The sequence below is a fragment of the Dicentrarchus labrax genome, unplaced genomic scaffold (assembly GCF_905237075.1).
Source record: "Dicentrarchus labrax unplaced genomic scaffold, dlabrax2021, whole genome shotgun sequence".
NCBI lineage: Eukaryota > Metazoa > Chordata > Actinopteri > Moronidae > Dicentrarchus > Dicentrarchus labrax.
In genome coordinates this window covers 22,931,575-22,942,122 of record NW_026136710.1, presented here as the reverse complement: position 1 = coordinate 22,942,122, position 10,548 = coordinate 22,931,575, and the positions used below count along the sequence as shown (strand labels likewise).

The 10,548-nt window shown below is 40.0% G+C and overlaps 1 protein-coding gene across 2 annotated transcripts; it reads left to right on the top strand.

Moving 5' to 3' along the window:
• The first annotated feature begins 837 nt into the window (after nt 1-837).
• thnsl2 (threonine synthase-like 2) lies at nt 838-9,012 on the top strand. Of its 2 annotated transcripts, none has more exons than XM_051412332.1 (9): nt 838-978; nt 2,214-2,445; nt 3,596-3,790; nt 5,487-5,639; nt 5,729-5,962; nt 6,085-6,233; nt 6,986-7,111; nt 7,230-7,384; nt 8,440-9,012. In XM_051412332.1, the coding sequence occupies exons 2-9, from the start codon at nt 2,223-2,225 to the stop codon at nt 8,663-8,665; spliced, it is 1,461 nt and encodes a 486-aa protein (XP_051268292.1). In that variant the 5' UTR covers nt 838-978; nt 2,214-2,222; the 3' UTR covers nt 8,666-9,012. The 2 variants fall into 2 exon arrangements, with proteins under 2 accessions (XP_051268292.1, XP_051268291.1); XM_051412331.1 differs by having other exon boundaries at nt 851-1,759.
• Nucleotides 9,013-10,548: the final 1,536 nt, after the last annotated feature.

The following is a 10,548-nucleotide window of genomic DNA, read 5'->3' as shown; positions in this document are numbered from 1 at the left end:
ATGTTATTAGTGTACCGTATTGCCCTGAGCAGGAAGCTCAGGGCAGTGACCACTCAGAATGTGTTAGCTGATTTTAATGTCACCTTTTTCACAGCAGACATTTTAGCATGCCTTTATAAGAGAACCACAGGTGTAAGTCACATTAATAATTGCTCACTAGGCCCTGGTTTTGTGTGTCTGAATGTTGATGTAGTGACATGGTTTAATGGGGTGCTACTGGAGTGGAATCATCTTTAGTTGGTGTTATTAGTTGCACCAGGTCTGTATCCGCTTTGTCTGCCACATGAAAAGTCTACTGCCACTACTAATAGTTACATACTGGTTGTTTCCACACATGGTCACCTTGGTGGTCACTATTATTACCGGCCAATGTAAGTTCTTTTTACAGTGTAAACCCAGCAAATGGTACCCTTCAAGGAACGTCCCCTTTAAGTTCCCTGAATGTTGGAACGTTCTTTAAAGGTTATTTTTGTAAACCTTTAGGGAACCTGAAGGTTGTCCGTGGGTAAGTTTTGCAGGGAACGTTCCCTAAAAGGTACACTGAAGGTACTCTGAGGGCTGTTTTTTGTGAAAGCTTAAAAGAACCTTTAGTTGCAGTTGAAAAACCCCTGTATGGAATAATATACAGTAGTTGTTGTAGTAGTATTGTAAGGCCTCTCTTGTTTGTTCATTTAATATAATGTGCACATCAAAAGCTCGTGTGCGTCAAACAGTGTATGTATTATTTGTTGTGTTGTATATACTGTGAATGGTTGTGACGAATGCAGCCCAAGTCCCACCCACAGCCTCTTGAGCCAATGGGAAGACGCGTTAGTGCAGCGTCCCCTGCCACGCATCATCCGAGGTAAAGTAGCAGCTGTGGGAACCAAACAGCTCGACAAAAACATGAATGATACCACGGGCCGCTTTCTAACGTCCTCTCATCACAAACACAAGCTCATTTAGCCTTTTCAGAGAACTAACGGTTCACAGAAGGAGGTGTGTGAGTTCTACATTATCTGAATCAGCATATTACAGCGGTGAATCAGCAAATTACAGCGGTGAATCAGCATATTACAGCGGTGGCTCAGCTAGCTAGCTGACGTTACGTAATGGCGCTATAACGGAAGGCTCGTGTCCCACAGAAATAAAAGTGCGACTGTTGCAAACTAGTTTTACTAAAAGAATGTGAATCACTCTCCCACCACTGTATAACCAGGGTCCACTGTGGTTATCTCTGGTGAACTGAGCAGCCTACAGTCTATTTGTGTAATCTATTACAGTATGATAATTATAAGACCTGTAATGACAGTGGTTGCACAGAGACCTGGATTTATTTGCAGCAATTAGTTAAAAGCACTGTTATTCATATGCATAATGCTCAAAACAAGATGTTCACTAAAGCTCTAACATGATTTAAATAATCTGAACAAAAAGCTATCTTTTGATTATCCATAAAGAAAAACACATTGAAGTGATATTTGCATTTTCTGTAGATTGAGAAAATAGAGCACTTATGGATGAGAAATCAGGAATATGTCCATCCTGGGCACACAAGTTTAAGTAATCCTGTTTAATATATTAAGTAAGTAGTTCCTCGGGTAGGTTGTTCCAAAGTTCAAGTTCAACACTTATCTTCCTCGGGACAGTGATCTATAGAGTAGGTCTGTCCCTCTCAGTGCAGAGAGCAGAGCATCATAAACTGGGGCCAAGCCAGTGTGTGAAGTAGTTTCTTTGAAAGCAACTGAAGAGCTGTGTTAATCCATTTTACTACAGAGTGGTAAGTACTGTGCATGCTCAGTGTGGGAGTATAACAGAGAATGTACAGTCTGTGCTGACGGAGCAGATATGATAGCTAAGTCATGGGCTCCACTGAAGTGACATCTAACCGTTGATTGTTCATTCACTATCTACCTACAATACCACAGAACTCAAGTTCTACATTCATAAACATTAGCAACTTTATGAATCACACATTTTTACATGTACAGACAGTAAATGTTACTTTACACAGAGTGCACCAGTGCCAGGATTTATACACAGCAAGTTAGTTTAAGACTTCATTTCAGATAGTCAGGTCTTGGATTACAGTGATTATTAAAATACAGTCTAACAGTTTCGTGCATGTGCTTAACCTGAGGTTTGTTTAAAATGCATTATGGGAAATGCAAGCTGAGGGAAAATAGAGCACTGTTACCCTAACACAGAATATTTACTTTCGTCTCCGTTCGCAGGTTAGAGCGATGCAGTACTGCAGCACTCGGGGTGGGGTCCATGGATGGGACTTCCGGGATGTCCTGTTTTCAGGTTACGCTCCAGATGGGGGGATGTTCATGCCAGAGAGCGTGCCCGTGCTCAGCCCAGACACCTTGAGGGGCTGGAGGGGGCTGCCCTACACCAAACTGGTGGTGGAGGTCGCCTCACTGTTCATCCCCACCCAGCTGATCCCCAGAGAGGACCTGGAGGGTGAGCTGGTGGAATATTCACCGTTATCATAACAGCCACAACCATCAGTCCATTAATGGATTAGTTGTCAACTATTCTGATAATCTATTAATGGTTTTGAGTAATTTTTTTGAGGACATCACCAGTGGGAAACAATGGTCACCATTTCCTGACATTTTATGAAACAATTAGCTAATCGATCCATCCACAAATTAATCGATAATGAAAATAATAGTTAGTTGCAACCCTAGTGTCATTTGACATTAAAGTTTCCACTTCATAAAAGTCAATGTCCTTGAGAAGGATGCTTAATCCCTACATGTTCACTCACTATGGGCCAGTCTGGCTGACAGCATTAGATACAGCCCTGACAAGTTAAAGTGTAGATAAAGGCTATGGAAAAAGAGATGATGAAGTAATGTAAAGTGTATAACAATCATTTAAAACTGGTCTGTAAAAATGTCAAGTACACATGGTTACACAGTAGAGGCACAGCAAAAGTTACAAAAAACACAAGTATTGTCCTTTAAGATTTAAAGTTAACTAACTGAAGACATGAGGCAGAGAAACGTGTCAAAAAGAAGACTTTTTAAACAACAAAACAATAAAGACCTATTCTACAACAGTCAGGCTTCCCACCGTCCTGGAAAACCTGGAAATTTAGAGAGACTAGTTTTCCTGTCATGGAAATAATTAATGTTGTCCTACAATGTTTTTATTGTATTTCAGCTCCTCACTCAGATCACCTTTGTAAACCTGGGTGTGTATTGTGTGACACTCAACTGTTGGTATGATGAGCTGCTGTTTACTAGATGAGAAACTATACTCCCTTTTCATTCTGGCTCCCACGTAATCTACAACCAGTTCATGCTGAAATGTGTTATTGTGGTTGTTAAATACATGCACAGCGACGTAACAATTGTAACAAACATTTCTTCATCTTTTAACAGGCTGATAGGTGAGCAGATGAACTTCTCTGATGATCAGTTCTATATCATTTTAACTGTATGTTACATTTAGAGAAAAAAAAAGTTAAAGTAAACACTAGGTCTACCGGTAAATGATATGACCATTTGGGAGCAAGTGCTCTTGATTTCTTAAAGAGAGTGGGACAGAGATGCAGACATCAAAAACACAATTTCTCCTCTTGCATCCTTTCACCTGGTCCCAGTCCTGGTGGGTGAAGCCCTGTCCGGTTTCTCTGTGCCTGAGGTGGTTAGAATTGCCCGGCTGAAGGAGGGTCTGTCAGTCCTGGAGCTCTTCCACGGAGGCACCTTGGCCTTTAAGGACCTGGCTATGACCTGCACCGTGCGCTTCCTCAACTACTTCCTGCAGAAAGAGAACCACAGAGCTACTGTTGTTGTGGGTAAGAACCAACACCTGTAACGCCATGGCATAAAACTCATAGATACAGAAACACAGATACCTCATTGGCTGCTGCTGTTTGTCTGCGCGGTCGCCATATTGGTGAGGTCAGGATCCGCTAGTGATCAATACTGAGAGATTCAGACTGCACTACAAAACCTACTGCAGCTCGCTTAATTCTGAACCCATTTTCATGATTTTTTATATCAAATATATTATATAAATAACAGTATATATGAGCAAAGTCATAATAATGTTATGACACATTTGTTTTGTATTGTTAGTTTGGGATAAAAATAATAAATATATTCTTATATGATAGTAATAATAACAATCATAATAATAATTATTAGCATTATCAATATAATAATAATAAGAAGAGCAGTAATAATAATAATAATAATAATAATGATAAAGAACAAAATGAAAATGTTTGGGAATGAGAAAGAGAAAAAATAATGAGTGAGAAAAGAATAATAATGATAAATAATGATTTGTCAATATTTATTAATTGTTTTCATTCTGTATTTTGGCCAAAATTGTTGCTGTTTTTTTGTTTTGAATATTCCGTCTGATTGTTTGGTCACACGCCTGCAGCATTGGTGGTGACTCTTGACTGTTTGACTGTACGCCCTAAATCGTGCTTCCCATAATGCTGTCAGACACTTCGAAATAACAATCTGAACCATTAGTTGGGGACTATTTTCAGCTGCGGATTAATCCACATTTGGTGCTCTAGTGAGTATTTCAGCTGGATGGAGTATTTGTGTGTGTATATATGACAGATTTAAAACATGAATATAACAGCTAACAACTATTCTCTATGTAAAGATATAGTGGAGTCATGGTGTCACTCTCCCTCTGCCTGTGTTGCTATCACAGCCTCTCTGATGTTCAACCAAAGCAGAGCTGCTGATTGTTGGAACAGTGGAAAGATGAACAAGGACTCTTGGTAAAATTTGCATTTTTGTCTTGTGGAGAACGATAGTGATATTACAGCAGTTTCTGGTTGAACAAAAGGTCTATCTCTGTTCCATAATGTTAAAAGAACAATCTGAGCTTGTCAGTGGAAAAAAACAACGTTTAATGGGTGTACTTGGATGGAGTGTTTGTCCCCAAGGATTAACTAACTTACATGGCGGCCACAGCAGCCTGTTTCAGGGATATTTTCTCTTAAATCGGTGAACTAAGGGTTTATTTTAACCATAGTTGGTGGTTTTAGGAAAGACTAACAAAGACGGTTTTGGTGCGATTTATTTTGTTTCTTTTCCAGTTACAGTGCAAGTGTGTTTTACAATTATCTGTGAGGTAAAATGACTGGTTTTGTCAATGTAGTCTGGTTGGTTCATTGTTTTGGTCTGAGATGTTGGTGCTCTAATGCGACATCTAGTGGTAAGTGAATTTTGTATATAACCTTTAAGCACAAATTAATTGTCAAATTAAGCAGAAATGTTATTAATGAGTTTCATGAGTATCTGTTGTGTATGTCATTCTGTCATTTCTGTATTAGACCCATTAACAGAAATGCAAACAGTCACACATCGTAGAATAAAAAGAAAAGAGAAAATATGTAAACTGAAACAAAACATCTTTTACTAGCACCTGTTATGCTTCCAAGAGGAAACAAGAAGCACCGAGGCTAAACAGAATATAAGAGATGATCCATGTAGTGAGTCTGAAGTCTGTCCACTCTCCAGGTACATCAGGAGACACAGGTGGATCAGCCATCCAGAGTGCAAAAGGTCTCAGTGGGTTGGATGTGCTGGTGGTTTACCCCCGCGGACGCATCACTCCAGTTCAAGAGAAACACATGATCACCTGCCTGGAGGACAACATCCACGTGTTTGCAGGTAAACCGAAAGCAGCTGTAGTCCAATGGCTGCTCTTTCACCAGAAGGACACAATTTTAAAACAATGGAGTGTGTTTTTACTGTCGCAGCGGACGGCAGCTCAGATGACATAGACCAGCCCCTGCGCCGTCTCTTTGCTGACCAGGTGCTGGTCAAGTCTCACGGCCTTATGAGTCTCAACTCGGTCAACTGGTCTAGAGTCATGATCCAGCTCGCCCACTTCATCTACGCCTACCTAGAGCTCAGTGGTACAGAGCAGGCTGGTGGAGACCTGCCTGAGCTGGAGGTGGTGGTGCCCACTGGAGGGGGGGGGAACATCGCAGGTGAGTCAATCACTGCTGGTAGGGAACTGGATTAGATGATTACTCTCCCAGAAATCCATTCTGTGATTACTCAAGCTTACTGTGTTTTCTTTTTGCCATGTCTGTTTGTCTGTCTGTATCAGCCGGCTACATTGTAAAGCAGATGGGGCTGCCCCTGAAGCTGGTTGCCATGGTGAATTCTAATGACATAGTGCACAGGACGGTAACCACTGGCGACTTCTCCATGGCAGCTGATGTCACACAGACTTTGGCCCCTGCCATAGACATCCAGGTAACACCTTTACACAGCCTGTATTCAGCATACATCTGTACATTTTTCGAGATGATCTAAAAAGAGTAGTTTCGACTGTTACATCACGTGTTGTCAGACTTTAAGGTGTCCACCATGTAGAGGAGACTCTTTGCTTAAATCCTGATATAATTGGTTGGTATTACCTCTGTAGCCTTTCATTAAAAACAATTTTATTTCATTTGGTTGCCATCTGCAAGTTAGTTAATTCTAAAGTCCAGCTTACAAAACCTAGAAGTTCAGCATCCGTTATGCAACAATGGAACAAACATACAAATAATTGCTGCATTCTGACAGACATTGGAGGTTGCTCTTCAGATGTAAAAGGGATCTGTTTATTCCATACACAAAAAGTGATGCAGTGTGGATTATGCACGTGTTTAAACACATGTATCTGCGCAAAAACACCATCTGTTCACAAAACTATTCCTGAATCTGATCAGTAACAAGCTGCTGTCAGCATATAACATTTTCATATTTGTTGAGTGCCAATTTTTGTCCACTGGCACTAGAGGAGAGGCAGGGGTCACTCAAAACCTTTAGGATTTATCCTCTGCGGACAGTTATTCCCCATACTAGGTGGACATATCGGTGGTTGTTAAGATATCTTGTTCTTGACTATGGGACAGAATGACCAAACCATCCTTCCACATAAAGTTACTGATTCATATAAAGCCATAACAAATTAAATATTGGATTTAGATGCTCATCCAGGATGCTGTGTCACTCTGTAGGACCCGTACAACATGGAGCGAGTGTTCTGGCTGCTGCTGGGCAGAGACGGAGCCTCAGTGAAGAACATGATGGAGGAGTTTCAACGATCACGTAGACACTCTCTCCCTGAAAGCCACCGCAAACTGGTACCAATCATTCAACATGTACTATATACATCCACACATGCTTATCCTCTAAACATCTAGCAAGACCACATCTATCACCGTAATACTTTTATGATCTTTCCCTCTGTTTTACCTTTAGTTGTCACAGGTTTTATCAACTGGAACGGTGAGTGATGAAGGGATCCTGGAAACCATGAGGAGATGCTGGGAGGAAAACCAGTATGTGCTATGTCCACACACAGCTGTGGCTGTATGGCATCACTACCACTGTCCTCACAGCCCCACGGTCAGCAGGTCAGACCAACTGTATCCATCTATTTATCCCTACACACAACATTGCTGACCACACAGCAAGACATGAATCAGCTGGGTTTCTCAGGTCATCTAGCCTTAAGGAGGAAGTACAACAGATAATGTCACTTAAAAGCTGCAGTAGGTGATCTTTACCTACTACCAATCTAAATTTAGGTTGTAAAGCTTGTATACAAGCAAAAATGTTGAACTTGATGGCTCATAGAAATTGTTGTACGCTTGTATTTGTTATTTTTTAGCATTAGTAAATGTCTTATCTGTTGTGAAATTGAATGTTTACTTTTAGTATTAGGAAATGTCTTGTCTTATCTGTTGTGCCTGTGCACTTTATCTGTTTCACCGGGGGAGAGTGAGAAACGTCCTCTGGATTCCTTTCTATGTCTGGTGCATGTGAAGAAATTGACATTAAAGCTGACTTTGACTTTGACTTTGAAGTTAGTTAGCTAATGTTAGCAAAATGGTAGTTAGCTAACTAATTTACATCAATGGTTAGTTAGCTAGTTAGCTATCACATTTAAATAAACATAATAAAAAAATAAATAAGTCCTTACTTCAAAATAAAAGTAAACTCATGTTTCTACAGTTAAATGCTTTTAATGTGAAGCTGCAGCAGTAGGAAGTGTTTGTTTTTTATTAGTAGTAACATAATACTGCATTATTGACGGGAATAAAAGTATCCAGGGTGCAGCTGTAGAGTGTGCGTGCTGCAACATGACAACTCCCTAAAAGTGATACCGTAACATCTGGATCCCCTGTGGTGGCTGGCTGCTTTCAGTGAGCACAGAGAAACTTTCCACTTTCAGCAGATGAATGTGAAAATATCCTTCTACTGTCACACTCTGCACAGACAGCATTCAAACAGCACACTGTAGGGACAGGGAGAAACTCTGATTTCTGACTGGAGGGGGGCTTTAAACTACAACTTGGGTCTTTTGGGTATTTTCCTGTACCTTCTTTTGGTGTCATGAGAACCTGTCTGATCATCTGACTGCTGTCTCTCTTGTCCCGTTCAGTAATCATTAAAACTCTTATTGCAGGTGTTACGTTGCAACAGCATCTCCAGCCAAGTTTCAAGCAGCAGTGCAGAGAGCTGGCCTGACCTTTGACCTTCCTGAGGCGGTGCTGGCATTGGACAAGTTGGCCAGCCGTTACCAGAACCTGGAGCGGAGCCTGAACTGGTGCAAAGACTGGGAGGACAGACTGAGAGAAAAAATCCAGTCTGTGAGTTCAGTCAGGGATAACAGAGGGACTTACTACGTCTGAGTATGGAAGATGTTATTGTACTGTAAAATATTCAGAGATCCTGATTAGACATTAAAGTATGGGCGAGGTCAGGTGACTGTAGCAGACTGTCCTTGATCTGTGCACTTCCTTATCTGAATGTAGTAAATTAAATTGATGGGAAAGGCCTCCTGTTGCCTCTTTGATGGACTTTGGTCTGTAGTGTCATATGACTTGTCTTTGTATTTGTACAGTGATGTCATATACCACAAACCAATCAGCTGTCTTCCTTCCACAACTTTAACACAAATGTGAATTAAATCAAGTAATTTTCTATGAGTGTAACTGTCTCAAAAACAATAAAAAGTTTAAAATGAGTTTAATTTAAATTGTCTCAGCACAATTTTGCCACATTCCATCACAAAAGTTTCCATAACTTACCCTTGAACACAACTCAACTCAACTTTACGTATATAGCAGCTTTCACACAAACAAACAAACATGCAGCGCAAAGTGCTTCACAGAGCAGAATTAAAACAGACAAAAATACAAACAAAAATAGGCAACAATCAATAGAATTTTGCACGGCTTATAAATTACAGTGATAAAATGATAAAATATTAAAATAAATAAAAAAGTATAAAAACTAATGACCAGTGAGGTTGGCAAGACCTAAAACCTGCAACAATAAATCCACTAAAATGTTAAAAAGGAATGAAAGTCCAGGAAATAGTCAGATATATAATATATAGCAGTGGTTCCCATCCTGGGGGTCAGGACCCCCACTAGGGGTCGCCAAAGCCTCAAGGCCTTCTTGATTTTAAGGGCTGTAAGAAATAATGTATACACAGTATACCTGTATATCAGCATTTTGTCCATTTCTGTGGAGAAAAGTAAATATAAAGAAAAGTAAATAGTCTAATAATACAATGGCCAAGTACCGGGACAGGAAAACACGGAATTTGTCAAAAGAAGAAGCCTAGTAAGTCTATGATTGTTAAAGATAATACAAAAATACATAATACAGAGAGAATTGTATAAAAGTTCCCTAAACAGGAAATAATTGCTCAAAATTCATCTAAATCACTTGTTTTACACAAACTTCTTACAGTTACTGAGCTCAATTTTCAATATGATATGAAATATTCATATATGTCAGTCAGTTGATAGAAAAGAGGTCTGTTACAGAAAAAGGTTGTGAACCACTGATATATACAATATTTCTGTCTGAAATGTAGTGGAGTAGAAGTACAAAGCAGCAGAAAATACATATATACATAGTACACGCATACATAGTCTGCATTGTACTTAAGTACAGTACTTCATTGGTTTCCACTGCTGCTTATCCTGCTATGACATATCAAAATGTCTGCAGTGACTAATGTCTATTGTGTATAAGTGACTATGTAGATTATACCGTAACATGCAGTGATAACAATGCATGCAATGTCAGTGTGTGAGGACGTGATTTGAACAAAACTATAGTCCCACTGATTTAAAGGTCTGTTGCTGTTGGACTTTCACAGTGCTGACACTGAGTGTTAATTATTGACTACAAATATCTGCAGGTTGCACAGTCCTCTGATCCAACTACCAGTAGAACTTGAGACTGGACGGTTTGGTGTCAGTCGTGTATTTACCTTACCTCACTATTGTATGATACATTTAAGGTCTAGGATTCTTCATTTCACTTTTAACAGGTTTCTGCCTTGGGGTGGCGCCACAGCTCACATAGGCTCTTCAGATAATTACATCAGACTGCAGGTTGCACTGGTTGTATTGACTTGATGAACCTGATCCCAGTGCAGCACCATGTCCAAGATGTTTAACTGAGAATAATTGCAACACTTAAGTTTGATAAATAAACTGAACCTTAAAGACTGGAGGGGGGCTTTAACTGTAATGATATGTTTAGGTATTTTGTC